The sequence below is a fragment of the Aythya fuligula genome, chromosome 14 (assembly GCF_009819795.1).
Source record: "Aythya fuligula isolate bAytFul2 chromosome 14, bAytFul2.pri, whole genome shotgun sequence".
NCBI classification, from domain to species: domain Eukaryota; kingdom Metazoa; phylum Chordata; class Aves; order Anseriformes; family Anatidae; genus Aythya; species Aythya fuligula.
Window position 1 is genome coordinate 19271083 of NC_045572.1, and position 25765 is coordinate 19296847.

A 25765-nucleotide genomic window follows, 5' to 3' on the forward strand; every position below is an offset into this window, starting at 1 on the left:
AGCGGGCCGTGAGGAACCGCAGCGCTCGTTGGAGGCACCGGCACCTGCCCCGGGCCCCCCTGCGGCCGGGAAGGCGCTGCCCCGACGGGGGTGGCTGGAGGACAATGAACACGCTGCCTAAACGCGTGTGTGCGCCTGGTTTTACTGTAAACGTGCAAGTGTCGGGCAGCAGCACTGCCTGATCGCCTCCTTCTTATCTGAGGCTGGCGAACTTCTAAACGAGAGCGGCAGCGACCAAACGGGGGGAGCCGCCTGGGTGCACACAGAGCCTGGCGGAGAAATGAAGCGAATCCGGCATCGGCTACATTTGTGTTTATTTGTAATTAAACCCTTGGTACCCACTGAAAAATTTCAGTAGGAGACACATGGAAGTCTAAGAGCTAAAAGGGCGTTATTTCTAGTGATTTCAGTACTGGGGAGAAGTTTTATAGCCTCCCGTAGAGAAGGAGAAACTTGGCCGTAAACCGCCCTGCCAAGGTGTGCAGCCTCAGCACCGAGAACGCGCGAGCAGCCTCTTAACTCCTCAGTCTCAGCGGTAATATGCAAGTGAAGGCTGCATTACCATTACTCATGAATATGAAATGTGATGATTTAAGGCTATGGGGAGGGAGGAAAGAAAAAAAAAAAAAAAAAAAGACGTTTCCCCTGTTTGCCTCCACCTTTTGAAGCCCTTGTGTTCTGCACCACCAGTGGCAGCCTGCAAAGTATTCAGCATCATTGCTTCACCTCAACTAATTAGAGTTTACCTCTTGCAGATTACAACATGGGATTAATATTAAGCAACAAAAATCCTGCTCACCACCAGCCTGATCCTGAAAAGTGCTGAGCATTGGAGAGGGGAATTTTAGTTCAGCACTTCCTCATAAGTAGGCCAAAAACTCATTAACTTCTATTTATAATAATAAATTACTGTGCATTTTTATAGCTTCAGATTTGGGAAGAGTTTTCAGTTTTCCCCCATAAATCAGACCCCACAGGAATCACCGTGTCCATAAAAGCAGATGTAAGAATCAGTAAAATCTTCGGGAAACACTTGTGACACTGCAAGGCAAGTTCAGAGTTAATCGCGAAAGATGGTGTAATGTTAAAATGTTCAGCAAATTAAAACCCAGAGGAGGCACCACTCTGGTTCTGCCCTGCTGTCATACAAACACACTTCACACCCTGACTGTTAACGACGTGCCCAACCTGCGCCTACTGCTGCTGCTTTTTGTTGCACTACCACAGTGCCTGCTGGGGGGATGCGGCTGCGCTGAGGGGCAGTGCCAGCAGACCCAGGCCAAGCTGATGCAGGAGACATTTACACAGATCTTGTCATGTAGCAGCCTGGATATGTTCACCCCACAGGGCTACAAGCAGCATGTTTGCAAAGCAGGGTCTGGGCTGATTAAAAAGCTGGACAGATGTGTGTAACAAACAAGAGGAACAGTTGGTAGCAGAGGTGCTGTGTTCGCATTACGGTGAGACGTGTGTAAGGCGCCTTTCTCATCTTTAAAAAACTTTCTGTTAGAGCGAGGCTGCTTGAAGATGAAATAATTCAAAGTTCTTCACAAAGTATCGGTGCAGTGCTTGTGGACTGCTGCAGCCCTGGTCATGCAGCACAGATCTGGCAGGGCTGCACACCGCTTTCATTGCAAGCTGGGCATCGGAGAGCCCTGTAGGACTCTCTGAATCTGTTTGCTAGCATTGAAAACTTGCTTCCATGGCACAGCGAGCAAGGCGCAGAGCCTGATCCTTTACACTGGGAACAAGCGTGTTCAGCATCTCCTTCCTGCAACAGAAAGATCACAAACAAAATCTGTACTCAAGATCAGACATCACAGTCAGTAACAGCTGAAAGCAGGAAATTCTCTCCTCTGGTCTTTAAAGCAATCGTGGTTCCTGACACGCCACTCTGCCAATAGCATTTGGTTCTCTATAGCGAGATCTCCAAGGTAAAGGCTCCTGTGTGTCTGGGGACGATTTGTGGATACTTCTGCAAAATGGAAAGTTAATGTGGCTGGGTTTGAAACACAATACTTTGAAATTCAGCTTTTCTCCTCTTGCAAGGGTCTGCATAGCTCCCCATCTTCCTGTCATTTCTTAATGTGGCCGTTTTACCAGCTCTGTGTTAAGCCACGCTTCCTTCCCTCGTGCACTGCTCCTCACCCTCTGCCCCCGCCAGTCCCCCAGCATTGACACACGCGCGGCTTCTCTCAGGCTTCGCCTTGTGCCTGCAACGTGCCCCAGGGCTGCCAGCCTCTTTCAAATCCCAGCTTAAAATTCACTACTTCCACAGAGCCCAGGATTGAAAATCTGCAGCAGGAAGCACGTACCCGGGCACAGGCTCACCATTTTGGTGTCAGTTCAGTGGCCTGCATCATTCCTGTGCCGCGGTGCTGCCTTACCCAGCAGAACAGAATGAGGCTTAACTAAGACATGGGAGTTGGTGCTGGGTATGCTTTACATCATGCCTACATGGTAATCTGACAGGCCAAATTAGCTGACTTCTCAGGAGAATAACCTTCCTGTGGTTTGGTCATCTCATTGATTATTTGTATTACCAGTGCATAAAGAATCCAAAACTATTCTGGAAAAAAAATATCCACAGTCTTGGTTCTTTCAGATTTTACTCTTTGTTCCCAAATATCTCAGACAAGCAATTCTCTCAGTAGATGGGATGAATCTTACCTTTGATGTCAAAGCCCTCTTTCTGAAAATTATGTTTATTTCAATACTGACAAAGGACAAAAAGGCTGCTTAGCTTCTCAGGGTTGTTCTCACTTTTCACGGGGTCTTTACGTAAGTGAGCCCCAAGCAAGGCTCATGGCTGCAGAGCATCCAAGGCAACCTGCATTATGCACAGGAGGTTGGTTTCAGGTTGGCAAATTTGTAATGCTTGGTATTTACCCTGCATGACAACATTGTTTTGTGGGATCAAATTATGGTCAGACTAATTGGGATTCTGACCAACAAAGACTAACCCGTGAGAAAATAAGGGGAAGACACAATCCTATTTCAGCTGATATTAAAATTTTAGCCTCAGGCAGTCTCAGCCACACGGCAGCTGTGTTTAGCCTTGTCAGGCTGGAGAAACTCAGGCCTGCTCTTATTCCGCTGGGAGAGAGTGAAGAAAGATGGACCTAAGCCAAACTACATAAATGTCAGCGATCTCCGAGGGAAACATCAAGTGGGAGACATGAGGACGCTGGAAACAGAGCAGCTGTCCCCAGAGTGCAAACCGTGCTGCAGCACTGATTAGTTATCTCCATGTTGGAAGAGGAACAAAGTGATGCTTTTAATCCAAATGTAGTTGAAGTGTCAGATACAGACATGGATGGGGCTTGGATGGGAATATTGAGCTGTTTGACTGGGGCTGCAAGACCCAAAAGCCTTGGGGAACAAAAGCAATTTTGTTTATATATGCACTTACCTGCATATACTGGTTGCAGGCAACCTTTCTCTCCACCTCTTTTTTATGTCCAGTGCCAATTCTGTCTTTCCTTTCGTGGTATATGAAGGCCCAGTCATTTATTCCCTCAGTCTGGATGATTCTTCTCATGAGCTCTTTCTGGTCCATCGGTGCACGGATGATTTTCAGGTTATTTGTGTAGATGATGATCTTACCAAAATCTATGACTGGGGAAGCCTGTAGAAGGATTTAATCAACGCCTTGCCCGTATGAATACACTGCAAGCACTGCCGACCCCTGGGTTCCCAGAAGAATTTCCCTTTTCCCTCCTGCCTGGCCACCCCGAGGCTGGCTCTGCCCCACAGGCCAGCTTCCCACGGCCCTCCAGAGCACGGTGCACACAGGGGCACAGGAGAGGAGAGATGGAAAGACAGGCCATTAACGCTGGCAAAGTGGTCAGATGATTTAAAAAAAAAAAAAAAAAAAAAAAAAAAGCTTATTTTCTAATGTTCTAATGTTAAATTTTGATCCTAGCAGCCAGGCTAAATACCCATCCATGGGGAAACTCGAATTTGCATTCTTTTCTAATTATTTTTAAACTAGCCTTGATCTGGTCAAACACATTTTGAAAGCAGCATTTTGCTTACCTGGTCCCTCTTTCCCTTAGCATTTTACCAGGTATCATATGGCAGTTGCCATAGCCTATTGCTTTACACACTCTTCATATTTCACTCTGTATAAGTGTCTGTCAAGAAGTGATGCAAAAGGAGATGCTCTCCTAAGAAAATGCCGTGACAGACTCCCACCATCCAGTGCAGGTTGGCTGATGGCTCTGCTGGCAGCCGGGCACCTGCTGCTTTGTACCAGCAGAGGCATGGAGGGGCAGCGAGCTCAAACCCTGCCCGTTGGCAGAAGGCTTTAAACACCTCGTATTTCTTATGCAGACGTGGTGTCTCCAAATACTGAGTGCATGTTGATACAAAACAAAACAGATATTGGATAGCATGATTACTCAAAGTACTTACGGTTAGGGAGACTAGGGAATAGAGATGAGTATTACCCAAGAATGCAGAACAAATTAATGGTATAGATAGGATCACATAAGTGCTCTGTCTTTGGGCAAAAGACATTCGTAGTGGTTTGATATTTTTGGTTAAACTAGATGCCCGGCGTATCAACTAAACATAGTTCAAGTATCAGCGGTCTGGTGTTCCTACATGCAACTCTGAAACTTTGATTAGCACCAATAGACTTTTAATGTATTTAAACTAAGACATAAAACGCTTTCTAAAGCACTCCCAAGTCCCTTTAGTTGTGGTCAAAGTGTCTATTCAAGAGACCACAGCAGATGACGGTACGACTTTCTGTGTGTTTCAGCTGTTGGCGTACTCAAATTTCTCCCTGGAGACATTCTTAATTCTTGACCTTTCTGCTAGCAACTGGGGCAGTACCACCAAGCAGCCAGTGTAGGACTGGGATGGTGTCTGCAAGGGGTGTCCTGGGCAAAGGACAGACCAGCCTCTGAATAACAACTGCTCGTCGTTCAATCTGAACTGGATTTGAGATGAGGTATCTGCCAGGGAAAGGCCTGGTACATTGATTGAACAAGCTAGCTACCTGTTGCTGTCTTCCTTTTTATCATTTTTTTCTGAGCAGACCCACCTTGAATTTCACAAATCTGCTGATTACATCAATCTATCAATAACAGACTTCATTTGGAGTTTTTGTTTCCGGATAACGTGGTTTTTAGCAGCAGCACCAATACACCACGCTGTTACATGGGTTGTTTGGCTGGCACACAGAGGTTTCATAAAAACAAATGGCAGTAAAAAATAACAGAAGTTTAATTTGACTGGACAAGAAAATGAACATAATCCCCGTATATGAATCAATTTAACATATTACATGTGTACTTGCTTTTTATTATGGCTAAAAGGACACTTCTATATCAGTGGTGTTAATTAGATGTTAATAACGTATCCAGTGAAACTAAGGTGGGATTTTCAGAGCGGGTGTAGGGCAATTCTGAGTTTCCAGAGGATGCCCATGACTCACTCTGAGGCTCACAGGTAGGCTGCCAGGGGCACTAGCCTTTTTGCCAGCTCAAATCATGCAACTTTTATGTTTAAAATATAACTAATTAAGATAATATTCACCTTACTTTTGACTGCTCTCGATGCATTAGGATTACTCTGCATAGAAACACACGGAAATGCTGCATCTCACTACAGAACAGGCAGAAGCCGGGGCTGGGCGTTACTCACCCTGCAGTGGCCGGCACTCGGGGGGCAGTTGCTGAGGAGAGGCGAGGTGCTGGCGAGGCTGTATTGCTGATCCTCCTTGAATATGCTGATCCGCTGGGCACTCAGCTTGGCTGGCGGGCACAGCCTGCCTTCTGCCGCGTCCCCCGCCGCGCACGGGCGGTTCCCCGGCTCGAAGCTGTGCCGGAGGAAACGCCGGGACTGCTCTTTGGCCGGGGGCTCCAGCTCCTGCCCGTCCTCGTAGACTTGTTTCAGCACTCGACCGCTGTAGGATGATGATATTTTGAACCTCACTTTGCGGGGCCTTCCCTCGTGCCTTTGGTTGAGCTTCTTCTGGTGCTCATCCATGATTATGATTTCAAGTCGCAGGTCCTGGAGATCAACTGGAAGAGCTTTGGGCCCAAAAGAAAACCCTCTGCAGCCTCCCCCAGACACGCCATGTATAATTCAAGGTTGCTAGTAGTTCCTCTCATCTTACGGCAAAACCGACACCACTGTATTAAATATTGATAGATATTCACAAAGAGAAAATATCTGTGGTGCTGAAATAGAAGGCAAGTTTTGCTGAACTCTGCTGAATTGTGGACAGGCTGGCCTACGAAATGAGAAGTGGAGTTACCGTGGGGAGGAGAGGATTAAATGGGAAACCCTGCCTGTGTTCTGCAGCCATGGAAATGTTTCTGCCGTGTCCTGTGATAAGAACTATCCCAAATACACCATCCCCGCAGCTTTTCACCGTTTTCTGACAAGGTGAAAATTTAAAAAGACAAGTTCACAGAAAAAGCAATCCAGCTTCACAAATAGCAATTGTGAATAATTCCTCTTCCATTCTTGCTCGGAAACCCAGAGAGTACAAAGCTCCATTTCATTTTAATCCAAATGTGTTTCTCTACAGGTTGGTGGAGATCTAATTAAGATTTTCTCTCTCTTTAGCTTTCAATCCCTACTTGTAATTCTTGCTGGCTTTCCAGGCCTTTTGACCGTTCTGGTTCGCTTTTAATTTCCGAAAGCCAGCCGCCTCCTGAGAGAGGCCAGCGGCACAGCCCCTGCTCCTCACAGCCCCGTGCACGAGGAGCACCCCCCGTGGCCGCCCCACTGGGTCACTGCTCTGCCCAGGGACAAGCAGCACGGGGCTGCGGGGGCCCAGCTGCTGGGCAGGGAGCTCTGAGCCGTGCTGCGGGCAGACGGCCTCCTCCAGCACCCCGCGGGGTTCACAGCTCCCCGGCCTCCTCCAGCACCCCACAGGGCCGCATTTCCCTGGTGCTGGTGCAGCCGCGTGCCCCACACACAGCTCCCCTCTGAGCGCACAGGAGCCCCCCGCCCGCGGCTGACACCCTGCTGCTGAAGGAGGTGCTCGGTCACCGTGCCCCTCTCCTTCTGAGAGGAAAAACGAAGAGTGCTTCGTGCAACATGCACCCATAAAGCAACTGCTGGCCGGCTTTTCAAGATCTTCTAATACCTGGTTTTATCAGGTACACACAGCAATATTTCAAATCTCTCTTCCTTCAAATGCCAACGCTTCATTTAATTCCTGTTCATGACACACTAGGCAGGCCGTTCAGAAGCGTGTTTGTTGTTAAACACGGAGCACACACTCGGCCCTTGGAAGAAGCCTCCTGCAGCAGCCCTCCTGTGCTGGCCGGGCCGTGCTGGGGCAGCCTCGGGTGCCTGGGGCTGTGCGAGGGGTGCGCTCTGCAGAGAGAACCTGCACGAACCTGCCCGTGTAAACACACAGCCCCGGACACACCCTGTGCATTTCCAAAACATTTCTGTAATGTTCACGTCAGGCTGCCGTCCTATCTCAAACGGGAGGATCTCACTTTATAAGAACACGTTGATTTGCATTAATCAAGCTCAGCTCTTTCTGCATTTACTCGAGAAGCTTGATCCACCCCTTTCTCTTACATGTCCTGCGTGAACCAGGCCTTGGCATCACTGCTTTTCAAAGGCACACCAGCAGTCTTAATTGACACAAATCACACTTTGTAAGATAGCTTAATTGGTGTTCATTTTCTTTTGATTAAGGGAACAATCAAACAGGAAAAGAAGTTGAAAGCAGCAATGAGAGCACCACAGTCACAAGCTACATTTGCTAGACGAGCAAAGTGGCTTCCAGTACACACAGTTACTTACAGGTGCTGTCACAACACAGCAAACCTACCACGGCCCTGTAATTTTCGTGTGAGAACAATCCCATCCTTGGAGCAGTATCACACAGCTTTCCTCTGGCTCCAAGCCGCCTGCGGCTGCCTGGGCCGCGCTCCCCAACCTTCCCACCCCGCGTGTGCCCGGCTGGGGCTTTCCAGGCAGAGGTTTTGATGCCGCATCAGCCTCGCTCCTGCAGGGGAGCACCGCAGCGTGCTGAGGGAGGCAGCACTCAGCACGGAGCCGGGAGCAGGGCAGGGATGGGACGGGACGGAGCACAGCGGGACTCGCTCAGCAGCACTCGCTCTGCTCTCCTGCATCAGCCCGGGCTTGTCTCCTGCAGCCAGTCAGTCCTCACCAAAGATGTAACAGCGATTTTGCATACAGCAGTGAAATCATTGTTTCGTGATCTGGGTTATCACCGCACTGTGCTTTACTTCAGCCTTTTTTCCAATGAATTCTAATGACATCTGTCTTTCAAGCATGCACCCTGTCTTCATCCTCCTCTCCACGTCAAGAGACATTAACTGATTGTTGGAAGCGTGCTGGCTTTGCAGAACAAAGAGATGGACAGCCCTTGCCCTAAGGAGTGTAACATGCTGGTTTAGATCTATTGCAACAAGGCCGGGTATGTACAAACTAGGACAGATAGAAAAGCAAGCGCGAACTGCCCTGCAACAATGCGAGGACATGTTTCCACCTGCACATTTCGCTGAAAAATGTTTTGTTGTGCTTTGCCCATTTTTACTTCCTTACAGCAAGCACTGCAGTGCCCGTCCTTGTGCAAGCACCGGGCAGGCAACATGCAGGGATGTGGAAAGGCCTCACGGCTTCAGCTGCTGCAGTGCCGGAACACCGCAGCCCTGCCCCACTGGTCGCATTACTCTAAGCACAACATCGGCTCCTTACAGTAAGGCGGAGAGGGGACACAAAAGCGCCTGAGCCAGCTTTGGCAGACACAAAAAGAGGCCAGAGGGCTATGGAGCAGGCAGGCATGGAGCAGAGGGCAGGGCAGATAGGAAGGAAGCAAAGGAGCAAGGTAGAAGCTTGGAAGGACACAGGCATTAAGCTTGTTTCAGTGTGGGAGTAGCAAGCAGAAAGGTTCAGATCAGCAGGTCAAGAAGATAATTTTAGCCAATAATTTAATGGAGTTGGAGAGGGCCCTGTGTGTGTGTGCTGAAGAGATGAAGTAAAAGCAGGAGAGAAAAGATACTGCACGAAGTCACAGACAGAGCTACTTGCTGCTAGCCTATGGAAAATATATTTTTTAATATAAATGCTGGGAAAAACTCACCGGCACTTAGACACCTCCTGGATGCACAAAGAGAAAGGGAAGGAATCACAAAGCAGTTGTGAGACCTAATGGTGAGGAGATAGTGGCATTACCACAGTAAAAGTGGTGGTGAATACGAGGAAATATCAGCATGCCACATTAACCATAATTGTGTGTTAGCAGAAGGAAGCTTTCCTCCTCTCTGCTGCTCTGTGTCTCCCCGCAGCAGGGGCAGCCTGTCCCCAGGCACCCCGTGGGCAGCACAGAGCAGGCAGCCTGCACGGCCAGGGCTGGCCCCAGACCTCGCTCCTGGGGGGCTCCTGACCCCATGGTGCCTGCGCTGCCCCCGTACCGCAGCACCGCGCCGTGGGGAGCTGAGCAGGCAGGAGCACCTGCAGGCTCTGGCCCTGCGGCTCTGTCAGAGGCTGTTTCAGACCCTTGCTCACTGCATGGTTAGGAATGTTCTGGTTTCTTGACTAGGTCTATTCGCTGCCAATTGGTGCACATTTGTGCCTGCACAAACACAGTCCTCCAGTGTAACAGCACTTCTCCTTTGGAAGATTTACCTCCTGACATCCTTACAGAGAGCAGCCACAGCCTCTCTCCTCCTTCAGATGGTGGGAGCAGAATGCCTGTTAGCCAGCAGCTCAGGCTTTGAGATAAGCCCCTGCGAAAGCAGAGATGCAGATGCCAAGCAGCAGAGCCAGAGCCCTGCACAGCAGCGTGGGCTACCCAGCCAAGGCTGGTTCTCAGCTCTTGGCCTGAGAACCATGAATTCATGTGCTCACAGCTCATTCCAGCCCCTGGGCTCCCTTTAGCTGCTTCCCACTGTCCCCAGGCTGCAGAGGGACCGCCAGCAGCACCATGGTTGGTGGCACAGCAGCAGCGAGCAGGGACTTCTCCCAGCACCGCGTGGCAGCCGGGCACAGCAGGGCTTGGCATTCCCAGCAGGGCACGGCAAGCAGCACTGCAACCGCTGCACCTGTCCTGACAGACAGAGCTTAATTCCGTCACTCATTGCAAAATGTGTTTTTTTCCATCCCCTGCCAAGCAGACCGAGCACAGCTTCCCCACAGCAGCATCAGCGGTACCGGACTGGCTGCACTGAGCTGCCAGCCACAGGGACCCAGCACCACGCAGAGCGGCTGCCACAGCTCCTTGCCACACGAGAAGACTGCCCAGCAGCCTGCCTCCATCGCTGTCCTCACCCCAGGGAAAAGTATCCTCCTATTTCTGATCTCATAAGCTAAAGAGGACGAGTTGCTTCCCTTTTAAAGGCACCGGCTGCCAGCACAGACTGGGGCCCACCCCTGAGGACGAGGTGTGAGGGGCCAGGCGGGGGGGCAGGCACAGGGAGAGGCACCTGGCCCTGGGGACAGGACACTGCTGTGGGACCGCTTCGGGGGCAGTGGTGCTCATGGGGGTCTCGCAGCGCCTGCAGTGCCGCAGCAGGAGCGGGGTGGAGGTGGCTGAGACCATCACACCACCAGCCTGAGGAAAGCATCTCTGAGCCTGGCACCTGCTTTTCAAGTCAAAGTAGATTCACGAAGGCACGTTGCATCATTCCTACCAGGAAGGGGCTAGCAGGGTCTCCTTTTCGGGGCTAGCTTCCCATTTTCATAAAAGTTACTGGATGTTTAAAATTCTGGGCACTTTTCCTCCCCACCAAACTGGCTTCACAAGGTGCGGGGGTGCACAGACAGGCACAGCTACACATACCCACATTCTCATCCACCGCCAATCCACAAGGCTCCATTTTTCTAGGAAAACAAGCCAGGAACGTCTCATTTGGCTGGCCGCTTCCTGGCTGACGTGCAAGGCAGGGCCTGCCACGCATTCCTGCGGGCTGAAGTCAACGGGAGCGGAGGATGCCTGGCACCTCCAGGAGCGGTGCAGGCTCCGGATGAAAGTCAGCTCGCTGAGCACCCACCTCAGCCCGAGAGACTGCATGGGCAGGTGAGGGAAGAGTCCTGAGTAAGCATAAAAATCCTGAAGTCACAAGGAAACAAAAACCAGGAAAAAAAAGTGCTTCAAAGAGGGAAATTCCCAGGGCTTGAGTTCTACCTTGAGAAGCAAACCTCCCTAGGCTGCCTCCTGGGAGCAGCGTGAACTGATCTGCATGAAACCAGAGCCCAGGAAAAAAAAAAAAAAAAAAAGAAAAAAGAAAAAGCACACCCAACGACCAACAGAACACTTTACTTCCCAGTGAGCATTCCCAGCAAGGTGGTGACACGGAGCCACAGCTCCTGCGCTATCACCGCCTCGCATGGGAGGCGAGCACACAGCCACCACCAGCCTGCAGCAGGACTGCGGCACAGCCCCTGGGTGCTCCCAGCACAGACACCAGAGCACCCCACAGAGCAGCCCTGCTCCCCAGACCCTGCCACGCTCAGCTCCCGCTCCCCAAACCTCCCCCAGGCAGCACTGCTCGGGCAGGGGCTGTTAGGAAAGCAGAGCCCTGCTGCCAGCCCCCAGCCACAGACCCAGCGAAGAGGCAGCAAATAGCTGGACTGGTTGCTCCTTAATTCAGCAAGGCACAAACACATTTTCAGCAGATTTATTTCTGCACAGGCTGCTAAAGCCTCACCCCCACACTCCACACCCAGCACTGGTGCTCACTGTGCATTTATAACCCAGCTCGCCTCCCTGGCTGGGCTGCGGCAGTCGCTGCCTTCCTGCTGGCCAGGAGCACCTGGGAACACTAAAGGGAGATGTATCCTTGCAAGTAGCGTTGCTATTTGCATCTGTGTTTAATTAGGTAACTGAAGCCTGACATTTTCTGTGGTCAGACCTGTGTGAAGAGCAGCTGAGAAGTACTCACAGCAATGTTCAAAGGCCTGCTAGGCTGGTGCTCGGGTCTATTGCTACTTGAGAACATTTATTTCTTCTTGTCTTAAAAAATGGAAATTGCATCCCTGCAGATTCAGCCCTTATTGGGCAAATCCCAGTGAAGGAGGATTTAGTGCTGCACATGTTGTGGTCCTTCAGTGCACTGCAGGGAAAGGACCACAGCCCTGAGCCTGCCCAGCCCTGCCCTCGGCCCCGTGTGGGGAACTGGCTGCGGGGGCCAGGGGCACGGGACGGTGCCCATGCTGCTGCTAATGCCAGCTCAGCGGGTGTGTAGCAGGCTATCCTGAGGAAAATCAGCATCTGAGCTTCATTTAAAAATACTTCTCTCTTTCTAGATAGGTACCACTCTGCTCCAGCTCCTTTTGGATGGGCTGAAGGCTTCATGTTACCCAGCAGCAAGCCTGTTAAAGGCCATTAGGTACAAACGGCATCATTTGACTTGCCCTAAGATCAATGACCAGCGCTCCAAAACACTCTCTCTTCTTGTCTGGTGCAGGCGGCTCCTCGGTGCTTGGTGCCCCTCCATCCGCTGTGGCACACCTGGCCGAGCACTTCCCATGTCCCATGTGGGTAGCAGCACCCCGTGTCCCCACGCTGCCTCAGTGGCACTGCAGCCCAGGCGGATGTCACGGGGTGGCCTCTGCTCTGCTCTGCTCGCTGCAGGGCCCCACGCTGCACAGATCCTGCAGATCCACGCTGCCTTGTTATGTCTAATTGCTAAACGTGCAGCAGCTTCTCTCCCTCAGCACAGGACTGCCCGTGCGGCAGCCACACCACAGCCCCGGTGCCGCTGCCCGCAGATGGGGCGCAGCCACGCGAGCAGGGCAGTGCCTGGGGCAGGCGCCCCCATCCCTGCCCCGGGCAGGGGGCAGCGGGGGCTCCGCTCGCCTCCCCTCGCAGCCACCACAGCCGCTCAGCATGCCTGGGTGGTGGGTGGTAGGAGGACAAGCTGTTAGCATCAGATCTATAATTTGTAGCAGCGTGTGAGTGGCACCCCCTCTCCCTGCCCTCCAGGATCTAAAAAAAGCACGAGAGGTCCCTTATTTCCCCGGAGGAGGAGGCGTGTGGCACCCACTCGCGATAAGCAGTGTGACAGAAGGCTTTTTATAGGCTCCTGGTGAGGTGCTGCCGAGCCCTTGCCCTCTGCCAGCTCTGGCTCCTCACATGCAGGCTGTGGCTGCAGCAGCCACGTAACAGCCCCGTGCCCATCCCGGGGTCCCCGGGTGCGGGGCTGGTCCCCAGCAACCCAGCAGGTCGCCTGGAGGGACAGAGCATGCAGGCGAGGTGAAGGACCCTGAAACACAGGCTGTAAGGGCTGCTGGGGGAAGCTCCTTCCACCCGCTCACACCGTTCAGCGTTGTTATTTCAAGCAGCCAGCACGAGGTGCGGGAAGCAGAGCTGCTCCGCACACCGCAGAGCCCCCACGGGCAGCCCTGCACGAGGAGCCACGCAGGGATGCGCCCGCGCCCTCACGGGGTCAGCCGGAGCATGGGATGGCAGCAGGGCACGGCGAGGTCCGAAGGAAGCTCTTGTTTGGCACAGCAATCAGCTTAAAAGTTAGCGGGGCTGTGTGAACCAGTTGCATGTTCACTTTGCCATGGCATTGGATTTCCACAGGTTCATCACCCTTCAACACAGAGGCATGAGGTGAGAGGCGAGGAGGTTCCCATTTCCTACAGCAATGCTTTGTCTTCTGTTAACCGTGCCCAGGCAGCCGTAGGAAGAGGAAATTCATTTCAATGTTATAAGGATGCCTCACAGTATGCCAGGTCGTGCGTGAGGCAAGGCTGATCACAGCAGTTATTTGATGTCGGGCCCCTTCTTGACTGCCGCTGGTCGCTTTTATGACCTTGCGAAGCCACCCCACCTCTGGTTTCCCCCCTCCATAAAAGGCAGTAATTACATCTAGCTGCATGGAGTTCTTTGTGATCTAAAGGCATTAAATGCAAAGCTTATTTATACCTTAGTGTCTCATAATCACAAGAACTGGAAATAGCGATGTTAAAATGTGTGAAATTCAAAACTGGCAAAAGGAAATACTATTTGCAGTGGTGCGATCGTGCGCTGGAAGCTCGCAGGCAGAATGTTTTAGCAGCGGGGTGGAGCTGCAGGCAGGTGAGCGCTGGGTGGGCTCCGGGGACCCTGCACGGGGAGGTCAGGAGCGATGCGCCGGGACGCGGGGCTCCGCCAGGGCAGCCCTGAGAAAACACCGAGAGCTTCTCCTTGTGGCAGCTGACCTGGGTGGACAGAACCCCTCGCTAGGCATGGGGCTGCCGCCAGCCGAGGTGACAAAGCGTGCTTGCTGTCCGGGATTCCTCCGAGCCGCTTCCTGAGACAGCTTTGGAGATGGGGCCAGGCCAGAGGACGCTGCTCCCTGCAGGCACAGGCGCTGAACCAGAGCGGAGCGGCTGTTTCTGCCCAGAATGCTGCTTCCCAGCTCCCAGCGGCACGATCCACCGCCTCAGCCAGGGCAGCGTGCCCTGCCCTGCCCTGCCGCCCTCCAGCACAGCCCCACGGGCAGCCTGGGGCCGAGGGCACCCCATGGGGGCTGGGGGCGACCACGCTGGGTCATTGCGGTGTCGCTGCGGGGGAGCAGCGCCCGCCGCATCCAGCCCTGAGCTAATTACAGCATCGGCATCAAGCGCAGACGGCTGAAATGAAAGGGGAGCCCTGGCAGCTTTCTAGCTCTGCCTTTGTGTTTCAGCCCCAGTTACAAGACGCACCGCCAGGCAGTGGAGCTCGGTGGGACGGTCTGAGCACTGGGTGCAGAACCAGCCTCACAGCCTGGTCCCGCTCGGGCACTGATTTGCGGAGTGGCCTCGTCCCCTGAACAGTTCCATACAAGGTGGGGGTGACAGCCCAAGGGGCGTTCCACAGATGAATTAGTGTTTGGAAAGTGCTTTGAAGACTGAAGGAGTTATATAAATGCTAAGAGTTGGCATCATCATTTTTTTATATTGCAGCAGAACCCAGAGACTGCAATCAAGATCAGGGCCTCACTGCACGGGGCGATTTGGAAGCTCCTGGTAGGAGAGGTCCCCGCTCCCTGCCCGACAGGTTCCCAGTGCACACGCTCGGGGCAGGCTGGAGCTGGGCTGTGATCACTATTGAATTCACGGACAAAGAGCTGCCCAAAGTTCTAGCATATCGTGGCATTCTTGGGAGAAAAAAACACTGCGGGCTGCCAACAGCGACACGTTTCAGCAGAGAAAATGAAGATGCAGCCCTTGGAGAGCCCCAAGACTGCTGCTGTGCTGCCGCAGGCTCACAGACACTGAGCACCTGGCTCCTGGCCTGGCCATGAGTGCTCAGCACGGCTGGGAGGTGGCAGGAGCACGGCTGGAACTGGCTGGGACATGGGGCAGCAGCGCGCCCGCCCCCGCTGCACAGCACCCAGGGATTTCCACGGAAATCTGCCATTCTAGAGAACTGCCCCGTGAAGCAGTGTCCTCTCAGGCAGACTTTCAACCCCACCCGTTGTTTGGACAGCACAATCAGACTAGGTTGGGCCTTACCAAAAGTTTAAGAAAAATTGCAAAAGGACTCACAAACAAATTCCGTGAAAGATTATCATTACCTAGCATGCACAAAATCAGCTGGGCAGCTTCATCTCCCACCATTTCCTAGCTGCAAAGTATTTCACAATTCTCTTCCATTTCTAAGCAGATGAAAATGCACCATGTAGGTATTAACCACAGAACAGAAATAGGGAAGAATATGTAAAAAAGGAAAGAACTTCAAAAACTGTTTTCAATGTAGTTGATGTCGCACGCTGCATTTTATAACGCCAGTCGATTAGATGTTTTCAACGTCATTCATTAAAAATGGTGCACTCAGTCAGCCAAGCATGAATCAACACATGACAGGCTACAAAGAAATACCAAAGTAGATGGAAACCTGAGATGAAACAGAGTGAAGTAATTGTGTTTTTTTTGCATTATCCTGAAGATGTTCATCAACGTTTTAATTTAGCCAAATGGCCACCATTAAAAAAAAAAAAAAAAAAAAAGAGAGAGAGAGAGAGCAGGAGAGGGAAAACTTTGCTTCAACAAAATCATGATCAGCAGGGAAAACTTTTAAAAGAACCATGTTAACAGCGCCTGCTGCAGTAGTCCTTCATGAAGGGTGTCCTGTGCATTGTCTGCAGAAGGACCAGACTGAAGTAACTCCTTTAGATTTACAATCCTTTCCTCTAATTCATAGTTTGCAAACACACAGCTGAGGTATGGAAGAGATAGTAAAGGCGAATCTCTCGGATCTTTGCTCCACCCGCCGCTCGCTGTTGTAGGGCAGCAGAGCAAGGAGCCGGAGCGCAGCCGGAGCCGTCCCGCAGCGCGCACCCAGGGCAGGCCGAGGGGCGCACGAGTGTCACGGCGCTGCTGGCTGCAGCATCTGCTCCAGCCCAGGGGTGCTCGGGAGATGTGCTGCTCCCACAAGCTGTGACTTGAACCCGCAGCCGCCTGCTTGAGTGAAGATCGGCGCAACCCCGAAGGAGCCGAACGGGTTGAGTGACTTCAGGCTGGGGGTGGAATTGGGAGCAGTAATCGTCCCGGGCTGCAGGGAGAGCCCAGGCAGCCCGGCTGGGCGCGGGTGTCACTGCAGCTCCCCGCGTCTCTCCAAGGTAAAGCAGGATTATATTTGCGTTTGGAGGGCTTTTTATAGAACTGCTGTCAAAACCGGTAGATAGAAAGCTTAATTAGGACTGATCTTGCAAACAAGGCAGTGTGTAGGTGTGTGAGGGGCTGCGGGCAGCCGGCGGCTGCTTTGAGCCAGAGCCGAGAGAAAGCAGGTTCAAGGCGATGTTTAATGGGGCTCGCATCGCTGGGCTGGTGGCACCCGTGCGGTGCTGCCAGTTATGACCCACAGAGCAGGCAGTGTTTGAGAAAACTTTGCTGGAGCGTGAGTGGGAAGGATGGCACCCGGCCTGCCCCAGCCGCCCTGCCCGGCACGGAGCCTTCGGCCTCGCCGCAGCCCCTGGCCCGCCGCGGGGCTCCCCGGCCGCTGGCACCCGCCTGGGCACGGCCCCCTCGCGCTCCTGAATCACGGATGACTCACTTGGGGCTTGGAAGGGAGCGCAAAGCATGCATTTGCAAATTGGCTCGTGAGGCACTGCCTTGCGATGTAGGTGGGATGTATTACATACTCCGGCAGTCGAGCTCTGCTCTTTTTTCCTCCTCCCCTCCTCTCCGTGCAGGGTAGCTGCCTGAGCCCAGGGTTTCGGCGCCGGTCTCGCGGGTGCGCAAAGGCGTCGTGTCGGCTGCCCGTGTCATGTGGATGTCCCCGGCGCGGCCCGTGACGGGAGCCCCGTGCTGAAGATGGATGATTTGGCTCTGCTCGACCTGTTGGAGTGCCCGGTGTGCTTTGAAAAGCTCGACGCCACAGCAAAGGTGCTGCCGTGCCAGCACACTTTCTGCAAGCCCTGTCTGCAGAGGATCCTGAAATCCCAGAAGGAGCTCCGGTGCCCCGAGTGCAGGACGCTCGTCCTCTGTGGCATCGAGCAGCTCCCGTCCAACCTGCTGCTCATTCGCCTGCTGGACGGAGTCAGATACGGACAGAATGTTCCCCGGTTCGGCTCAATGCAGAGGTCGGGGCTCCTGTCCTCCCCCGCCTCCATCCGGAGGCTGCCGCGGGGTCTGCAGCTCCACCAGCACCGGCTGGCGACCAGCCCCAGGATCCACATGGATGGGGTAAGCACCAGCCACATTCTCCACTTTGCCGTGGGCATACAGATCTGTTCCTCTGTGCCAAGAGCTATGAAACTTCCATGCTAGCACTGCTGCTATGCATACATGCTGATGTTTGAAGTAAGAGAGATTGTCCTTTTGTTTGCAAATCTGGCTGCTGTTTCCTTGTGATATTTGACTATTTGGAGCTCATCACAACAGTAATTGCACCGAATCCCAGGCTTAGATAAAGACAGCTTGCCTGTCTCCTTACAAAAACTTCACAGCAGCTGTTTTTCTCTGGAGTTTTCAGGTGCTTCTGACATTTGGAGGGCATTTCAGATGCTTTAACTTTCAGGCGATTCACTGATTTTTGAGTGATAGCAATTAAATCAGTTGTTGCAAGGCTATTAGAGGTGGAGAAAGGTGTTTCTCATCTGCGCCTCAGTTTCCCCAGGCTTTAAAAAGGAAGGAGTGGGCATAATGATGTTTATATCCCTGGTAAAACACTTTGAGGTTCACTAAGGAAAAAAAATTAAGCTCAGCTTCATCTAGTGATGATTTCCTAGGCTAATTTTAAAATTGTAAGTTGTTTCTGTAATTTTCTCTAACAGTACAAAAGCTTTCCTGAAATAATTAGGATGTGGTATGAGACCTGGTAAGGAGCCTGGCTCAGCTTGCATTTTGAGAGCAGACTGACTCGTGGCCTCACCGTTCCTGTGCTATATTCCTGGATTTCCATTTCTTTCACCTGCACTGTTCTGTACAATACCTCTGGAAGCTTTCCGTAACATTCACAAGCTTGACTCGATTGGCTGATAAACCTGAGGGCACTCCTCAGAACTGCAGACACAAACTCAGGGGCAGACCCGTAGCAGGTTTTCTGCCCAGCGTGTTGTAAAGGCGTATCCTCGCGCGTGAGGCTGTACGGCTGCAGAGGGCACCGCGCGTCGTGTGGGCCCGAGCTGCTGCGTGCACCGCAGGGAAGCTCTGGAGCACTGATAGCTCATCCTGAACGTGTCACACACAGCAGCCAGACCCATCTCTGGAGCTCGTGCCCAGGTTTTCCTACTGGAAAACGTGGCGGTGTGGCCCTGAGATGTGCAATGAGTCCCTTTACCACGGGCAGCAGACACGATTCCCGTGCCGTGGTGCCCAGTGCCCTACCCTGGGGCACATCGCAGCAGTCGGGTGAGGAGCAGCGGCTCTGGCGTGTGGGAGCACCACGGCTGCTGCCTCCATGTGGCTGTGTGTGCCCACCGGTGGGCAGGCCGGCCCCACGGGTGTCTCCCACTTCTGTCCCGTGCTCCTCCGTACCAAGAATTCGTGCCTCAGCTCAGAGAGGCAGCCCGATCCCTGGCAGTGAGCGGCGCTCCCCAGCAAACATGCTCATATTTATTTTTCTTCTCTCTCGCCCCTTTTGCGTTTCCATACTAGCTCTTAGGACAGGTAGAAACTTGCTGCTGGTGCTGCACCGTGGCAGCTCTCCCGTTGGCAGCTCCCAAAGTGTTTCTGCCAAAGCTGAGCCTGGCTGTGGTGCTCAGCAGGGCCGGCACCGCGTGGTGCTGCCGAAAGGCACCGGATGGCCCCAGCTCCCCATGCTCTCTGATGAAGGGGTGTAAAACACAGTACACTGGAATGCTCTTGGACTTAATGAGTTAATTAATTAGAAAATACTTTGAAAACCTCAACTACGAGGTGAAGAACGCGACCATTAGTCACGTTTGGATTCTGGTGATTCCAAACACACACTGCCAGGGCTGTGCCACTACAGCTGCCCGAGGGGGCAGGAGTGCATGCACAGCATTTGCAGGGCCGACACCTGGCACCAGCAGCTCTTCCCCTGCAGCAGCAGGGACCCCTGCAAGTGCCTGTGCTGCAAGGAGGCCAGGCACAGTAAGGACGGCTTGTCTGCTTGCAGCATTGAGCGCACAAACACCAGGAACAAGTGATGAGTTACATCGCTGAAGCAATTTGGATACGCAGAGGCCTCCAGCAACTTGAACTTCAGAGCAGACACTTCTGTGGCAGCTGGCTTTTATAGAACCAAACAGTGCCAGATTGTCAGCAGAAGAGGCTGGGAGGCGGTCTGTGGTCGTGGCTCCCATGAGCAGGATGGGCACCAGGACTGGAACCTCACCTCCCATCGGAGGAGCAGCGGCAGCAGCGCTGGCTCCTGCCACCAGCACTGCCCAGCCCTGCGGCCAGCTGGCACCAGTGGATGCTCACAAAACACTTGAAGACTTCAGTGAGCAGGAAAGGACCCTTTATGATGTCCGTCTGAGATCAGCATCTCTCCACGGGCTTATTTAAGACCATTGTACTGCTGCTGCTACTACTACTACTGTTATTATTATTATTATTACTACTCCTACTACCATTATTATTATTATTTAGCAAGCACAAAGACATCTTCCAAAACAAAAATCTGGCTTTAAGATTATTTTTAGATCTCTTTTGTGGAAAAGTTCAAACTTCTGAGCTGATTTTAACTTTCTCATCTCTGCATCTTCAAGGATTTGATAGTACTCTTGAAATGACCCGAGTTCAAAAAGCCCAAACCAGGGGAAAATGATGAGTAGTAAAACCAGCTGGTCAGATGCAGAGATAGCTCGTGAGCATCTTGATTGCAGCCTCACTGGCACCCAGACACTAAGAGCCCCAGGAACGTGACCGGTGCTTGCCTGTCCCCACCACCCCGCAGGCAGCGCGTCCCCATCCTGTGCCCGTCCCTGTCCTGTCCCTGGGCTGGCACGGGGGGAGGTGGCACCATTGCGCTGAGGGATGCACATGGCCCTGAAAGGCATTTTTTTTGCTTGTATGCACATAACCAAGCGGCGTTTCAGGGCGCACTGAGGTTGTTGCTGGGTTTTGGGTAGCGCTGGCACTGGTCTGGCCTTCGTGTCATCAGACAAGACCTGCTTCACCCCAAGGGGCACGGAGCTCCTGCGGCCCTGCTCCAGCACAGCTGCCCCACCGCAGCTGCTTCCTGGGTAACCCCAAATGCAGCGTTCATCTGCAATGCGCTGGAAGGTGGTGTGGTCTCCAAAGAAAGACTGCCCCAGTCCGCACAGACTGCTAATTACTGCCAATATTGCACACCACGCTACAAAACAAAATTAATGTGCACCATGCCGCACTGCAGCCAGATATGCCATCAAAAGCGGGATACAGGACATGCTTTACTTTTACAAAAAGACCTTCTATAAATAAACTGAATTACTCCATGGAGCTGAGAAATCACAAGTTAGACTGAAGTTTCTCCTCTCGGAGGTGTTTTCTTGACAGCTTGTTGCTCTTCAGCCTCACAAGTGTCCATGAAGCCAACAAAAATAAATAATTAACAAAATAAATCCCCTCGTCACACAGCAAGCCAAGAATTCACAACATTCGGCGTGAAGTGCGAGCAGTCCCCAGCAGAGCTGCTGCACAATCAACACGCCATGCCGGCTGCAGGCAGGAGCTCCAAGGAGCCGAAGCCCTGAGAGGACAGGGAATATTTCAGTTGCAGCCCACCCCAAACTCTTTCTCACTGGGTGGCACTGACAGCCCTTCTGAACGTGCCTCCCAAGTCCCAGCACAGGCCAAGCGCGCTCCAGCTCTGTGCATGTGGCCGGTGAGCACTGCTTGGGAAGCTGCTCCGGGGACGTCTGGCCAGGCTTAAGATCTTTAACGTCTATGCCAAGAGGCCAAGACTTAGGATTTTCAGGATCTCCACGTAATAAACTGTCTGGAACTCAGAAATGAAAGGATTTGCTGGGAGGTGAATGCGTAAATAATTTACGCTGAATCCTTTGAACTCTGAGGAGCCGCCCCTGGCGTGTGCGAGATGCGGTTCCTGCTCTGCCGAAGCGTCCGTCCCAGCGGGCTGCAGCCCAGCACGGCCCTGGCGCTGCCAGGGATGAGGACGCTGTGCTGCAGCGCACAGAGCTAGGGCAGCAGCCGCCGGGGCAGTGGGCTCTGTCCTGCAGCAAACACGAGGCCAAATGAGACGGAGGAGAAGGGTTGCGAGAGGGACGGCTTGCCCGTGGAAACAGACCGTGCCTCTTTACCTGTGACTTCGGCTGTTCTCTCTTTGCATGAACCGAGTGCTGCAACAGCCCCCTCCAGCACTTCATGGAGATAGACAGATAACACCTCTATCGGGATAAAAATACACCACACTCCAACATCGCCACCTTCACATGGGCGTCTATATATAGTGCCTGCGCCTTGGTATTTTCTGCTCCTCCAGAAACATCTCCAGCTCCTTTCTGAATTTGACAGACAGGATTTGGATTGCTGGCTCTTTTCAAAACCTTCTTCAAAGCAACCTTCATGCTTGCACCCAGCAGGAGCAAACGTTTTCTGACCCCGATCACTGAGCAACTTCCCTAAGGAAAACAAAAGCCGGTTCCTGCGCCATCGCAGGACTGAGACGTGTCAGGGTTGGGTGGCACTGGGCAGGAGCCGGATGGGCCTTGCAGTCAGGGGAGTTCTGCACATCCCATCGGCTCCACCTCGGGGTGGTGCAGGCTGCCCTCCGGCTGCAGGACATCCCTGAGCCTGGCAGCCACCTGCCCTGGCTGCCTCTTCCCCTGGAAATCAAGGCACTGCATTTTGCTGCACGCTGTGGGGTCCTGCGACCCTCTGGGAGGATGGATTTGCCCCAGTTCTCTTCCAGCTGCCTCCATCAGGGCAACCTGAGGGATTGTTCCCTGCTTGGCCTCATACGCACACCCCATCGTATGGCTTCTCCCCCCTTTGCATGTAGTTTCAACATCCCATATCTATCGAAGAGAGTAAAGCCGCCTCAGTATCGATCTCCTGACAACTCGCACCCCACAGAGGCGCGTTCCACAGCAGTGCATTTGGCTGCCCAGAAGCAGGTGGCTACGAGCAGAGCCGGTGTTACACAGGGTGGTGCGGAGCCACTCGTCCTCCTGGCCAGGGGTTCCCGTGCAGGACGCCAGCCCCAGGGCCACGGGAGGGCATGGGGCAGGCGGCTCGGCCCACACGGGCGGCTCCGCGCAGCTCCCACCGGGGCCTGAGGCCGCAGCGGGGCCGGGGCGCTCCCGGGCTGCTCCGCGCAGGGCACTGGGGCCCGCAGCAGGAGCAAGTTTCCCTGGTTCCACAAAACTGGGCGCTGAGCTAACACATGAAAGTGTTTTAATTTGTTACCAAGGCAATGAGTCAGCCTCAGCTGGCAAGTCAGGAATAGAATAACAGGATTTCTGCAGGGTAGCGCGTTCACCTATTAAGCGCCGTGGTCAGCGAGGAGGCTGAAAGTCTGAGGCTCCCCTTCTTCTCGCCGAGCTTCCCCGCCCGTGGCCGGCACATCCCCGGGCCCTGCCATGTGGCACCTGCCTGGTGCTGCTCCCCGCGATGGCTGGGGGCACAGGGACAGAAAAGCTCTTGCATGGCACTGCTGGGGCAAACCTCAGAGGCAGCCCCGGGGGCTCACTGCCGGCAGGGAGGACGCCAATGCCCTGCTGCAGTCGGAGCCTCCCCTCCTCTCCCTTACATCTCCTCTGCCCTTCTCACAGGGGAAGCTGCAGCACTCGCCCTTAAATGCAGGCTCTTGCTGTGCTGTTACTAACTGTCAGGTACTCAAACTCCACTGAGCATCGGAATTCCGCTGTGCAGCTGAATAAAGAATCATAGTCTTTGTTCTTAAGAAAACTTTTTCCTTAGGACCCTGTGAGTGGATATTTGAGCCTAGCCTTTTACTCTTAGCTCAGGGAATCTCCCTCTTGTTTGGGTGCCAGGATGGGCAATGCAGTTTAGGCACTGTTTTTAAGAGACAAACATCTGTCCTTTGGAAATTGGATCCCTTTGCAAGGGTTTCCTTTGGGTCCTGAACAACTGATGGGCCCAGAAGTTCCTGCTGGCTTTGCAGAGAAGGGAGAGCAAGCCCTGCCTGCTGGGAAACCACATCTGCTTGGTTCTTGCATAACTCGGTTCCAGAGTCAGTCAGCCTCCTTCAGGAGATGGAAGTGCAGAAAGGGCAGAAGGGCTCCTGCTTCCAGGTCCAGCTCTGGGTGAGAGTGAGCACAGCCAAGGCCGCGAGGACAGTGACCTCAGAGCAGCAGCACTGGGAGCTGGGGCGGCAGCACGATTTCCCCTTCCCGGCAAAGGGAGGCAGCACAGCCGGCAGGAACACGCGAGGGCAGAAAGCGGAGAGGAGCAGTGCCTGGGTTTCCTCCCTCGTGGCACACGGCCACGGCTGAGAAGCAAGGTCCCGAAGAATCATGACCAGGCATGCTGAGGGCTGACACATTTTGTTTTCCATGCGGCTTAAAGCCATGACACACAAGGTAGCCACTATCCCAGAGTGCTGACTGCAGCAGAGACACGGCCATCTGATAGCAGCCGCCGGCGGGGAGGAGGCGGGGGGCTCGGTGCGGGTGCTGCAGCCACTGTCCCGCACTGGGTGCCTGGCCGTGCTCACGCTGCGCCCCCCTCACGTCTCCAGCACTCCCCTGTCCCCCCGCCTGATCCCCCCGTCCTCCCCTGTGCAGCTCCACCTGCGCCCAGGAGAGCACATCCCCGAAACGAAGCCAAGCCCTGGCGTAACGCCTGCGCTGCTTGCATCTTGGCACTCGTTCTGCCTGCCTAGAGTCTCTCCTGCGGTTTCACGCGGGCCAGGTGAGGCCTAATATGGCACTGTGCTCCTCTCAGCCGCTGGGAAGCTCCTGCAAGCAGCCGCTGAGCTCCACCTCAGGGGTGGGTGCGCGTCGGCACTGAGTCAGGCAGCTGCTGGGTGCAGAATCCTCTGAGCTTCTTGTGGTAAAAGCTGCTCTGCACTTTCTTTAACCATTTTCCCTGTTTCCCACTCCCCCCCTCCTGCATTACACAGCCAGAATAACAACAGGCAAAGTTCAGAAGCAGCCTCAGGAGGTCTCAGCACAGCTCCCATCCTGAGCCCAGTGGTGAGCAGGCCACGAGCGCTCCCCCCGCTGCCATCACCCCATGGGGCTGCGCCAGTGCCCAGTGCCTGCTGCCTCGTGCCCCGCTGGTCAGGGTTCATCTCCCCAGCCGGTGAACACACCCAGCAGCACCCGTAGCTGCAGACAACGCTTTCCATACCCAGCCGTGTCCGTGTGCTCGCCCCCAGCCCCTGGCCGCAGCCCGTCCCGCGCCCCCCCAGCTGCTCCGCCTGCACGAGCAGCCTGCTGGCGCCTGGAAGATGCGAGCCGTCCTCCTCGGGGAGAAGGAATGCCGAAACTACCCAACTGTCTGAAGCCTCAGAACATAATTACATGAGGAGATTGAAATGACAAGTTCGCTTTTGATGGTTTTGTTCTATGTGACAAGGCTGGAGTTATCTCCTCTGCTGAAAAGCAGAAAAACAGAATTGTAATGGCAATTAATTTACATTCAAATAGCTCTTTTCATCCAACTGGATCCTAAAGAGCCCTAAAAACTGCACTGATCACACAAAGGAAACGAGGCAGGGCTCATTCATCCCAGCTGAAAGGCTGGCAGTCCCTGGCAGGACGTTAAAGGAGGCTTGCAGAAATCTAGCCATCAAATGGATGCAGCTTTTAATGATTATTTTTCGTTACCAAAGGCCGCCATGCCCTTTGGAGCCTGATGTGGGTGGTGGGTGCCTGCAGCTCGGCATGCAGCAGCACCGCGGGTCCCAGTCCCGGCTCAGACTCGGGCTCCCGGCACGCAGGCATGGAGCCAGCGCGAGGGCGTCAGGGGCAGGCAGGGCGCTGCCTCGCATCGCCCCGTGGGTGAGCCCCAGGGATGCAGCTCCTTGTGTGCCCCCCGCCCCGCACAGCACCAAACACTCCAACAGCCCCGAGGCGTTAGAGCCTCAAATGAAAAACAACCCCAAAACACTTCCACACAGAATCCGAAGTGTCTACTGGGAGAGAAACCAAGCTGGAAAACATCCAGGAGTGGATTTCTTCTCTTCCTGGCAATGATTAGCACTATCCTAGAATAAATCTCTCCTCTCAAGGAGTCTGTTAGGTGTTAGGGAATGGTGGGGCCGTGGCAATATCGCTGCCTCTGCACGGCACAGATGCCAACCCTCCTGCAGCAGGCAGAGCTGCTGGGAAGCGCTGAGCTCAGCACCGCGGCCGCTCGGGGTGGGCGCTGCCTGGCCAGGCAGGAGGCAGCGAGCGGAGCCCAGCACAGGCATGTGTGTCTGTGTGTCTGTGTCGGCCCCCTGCTGCCCAGCACCTCCGTC

The 25765-nt window shown here is 53.7% G+C and overlaps 2 protein-coding genes across 8 annotated transcripts in view; one reads left to right on the forward strand and one right to left on the reverse strand.

The window, feature by feature from the left end:
* Positions 1–648: 648 nt before the first annotated feature.
* The window catches only part of GRXCR2 (glutaredoxin and cysteine rich domain containing 2), a 45596-nt gene continuing 20479 nt past the window's right edge, over positions 649–25765 (reverse strand). For 5 of the 7 annotated variants that reach the window (XM_032196923.1, XM_032196922.1, XM_032196921.1 and 2 more), the window contains 4 exons: positions 9092–9108; positions 5656–6146; positions 3413–3628; positions 649–1771 (listed from right to left, as the gene is read on the reverse strand). In XM_032196923.1, the coding sequence (XP_032052814.1) occupies positions 1592–1771; positions 3413–3628; positions 5656–6000 (741 nt within the window). In that variant the 5' untranslated portion in view covers positions 6001–6146; positions 9092–9108 and the 3' untranslated portion in view covers positions 649–1591. The remainder of the gene's footprint in view (positions 1772–3412; positions 3629–5655; positions 6147–9091; positions 9109–25765) is intronic. The other 2 variants (XM_032196918.1, XM_032196917.1) reach the window with 2 other exon arrangements.
* SH3RF2 (SH3 domain containing ring finger 2) overlaps positions 17236–25765 on the forward strand; it is a 34136-nt gene continuing 25606 nt past the window's right edge. Inside the window, exon 1 of the mRNA XM_032196915.1 lies at positions 17236–17607. Within this exon, the coding sequence (XP_032052806.1) occupies positions 17236–17607 (372 nt within the window). The remainder of the gene's footprint in view (positions 17608–25765) is intronic.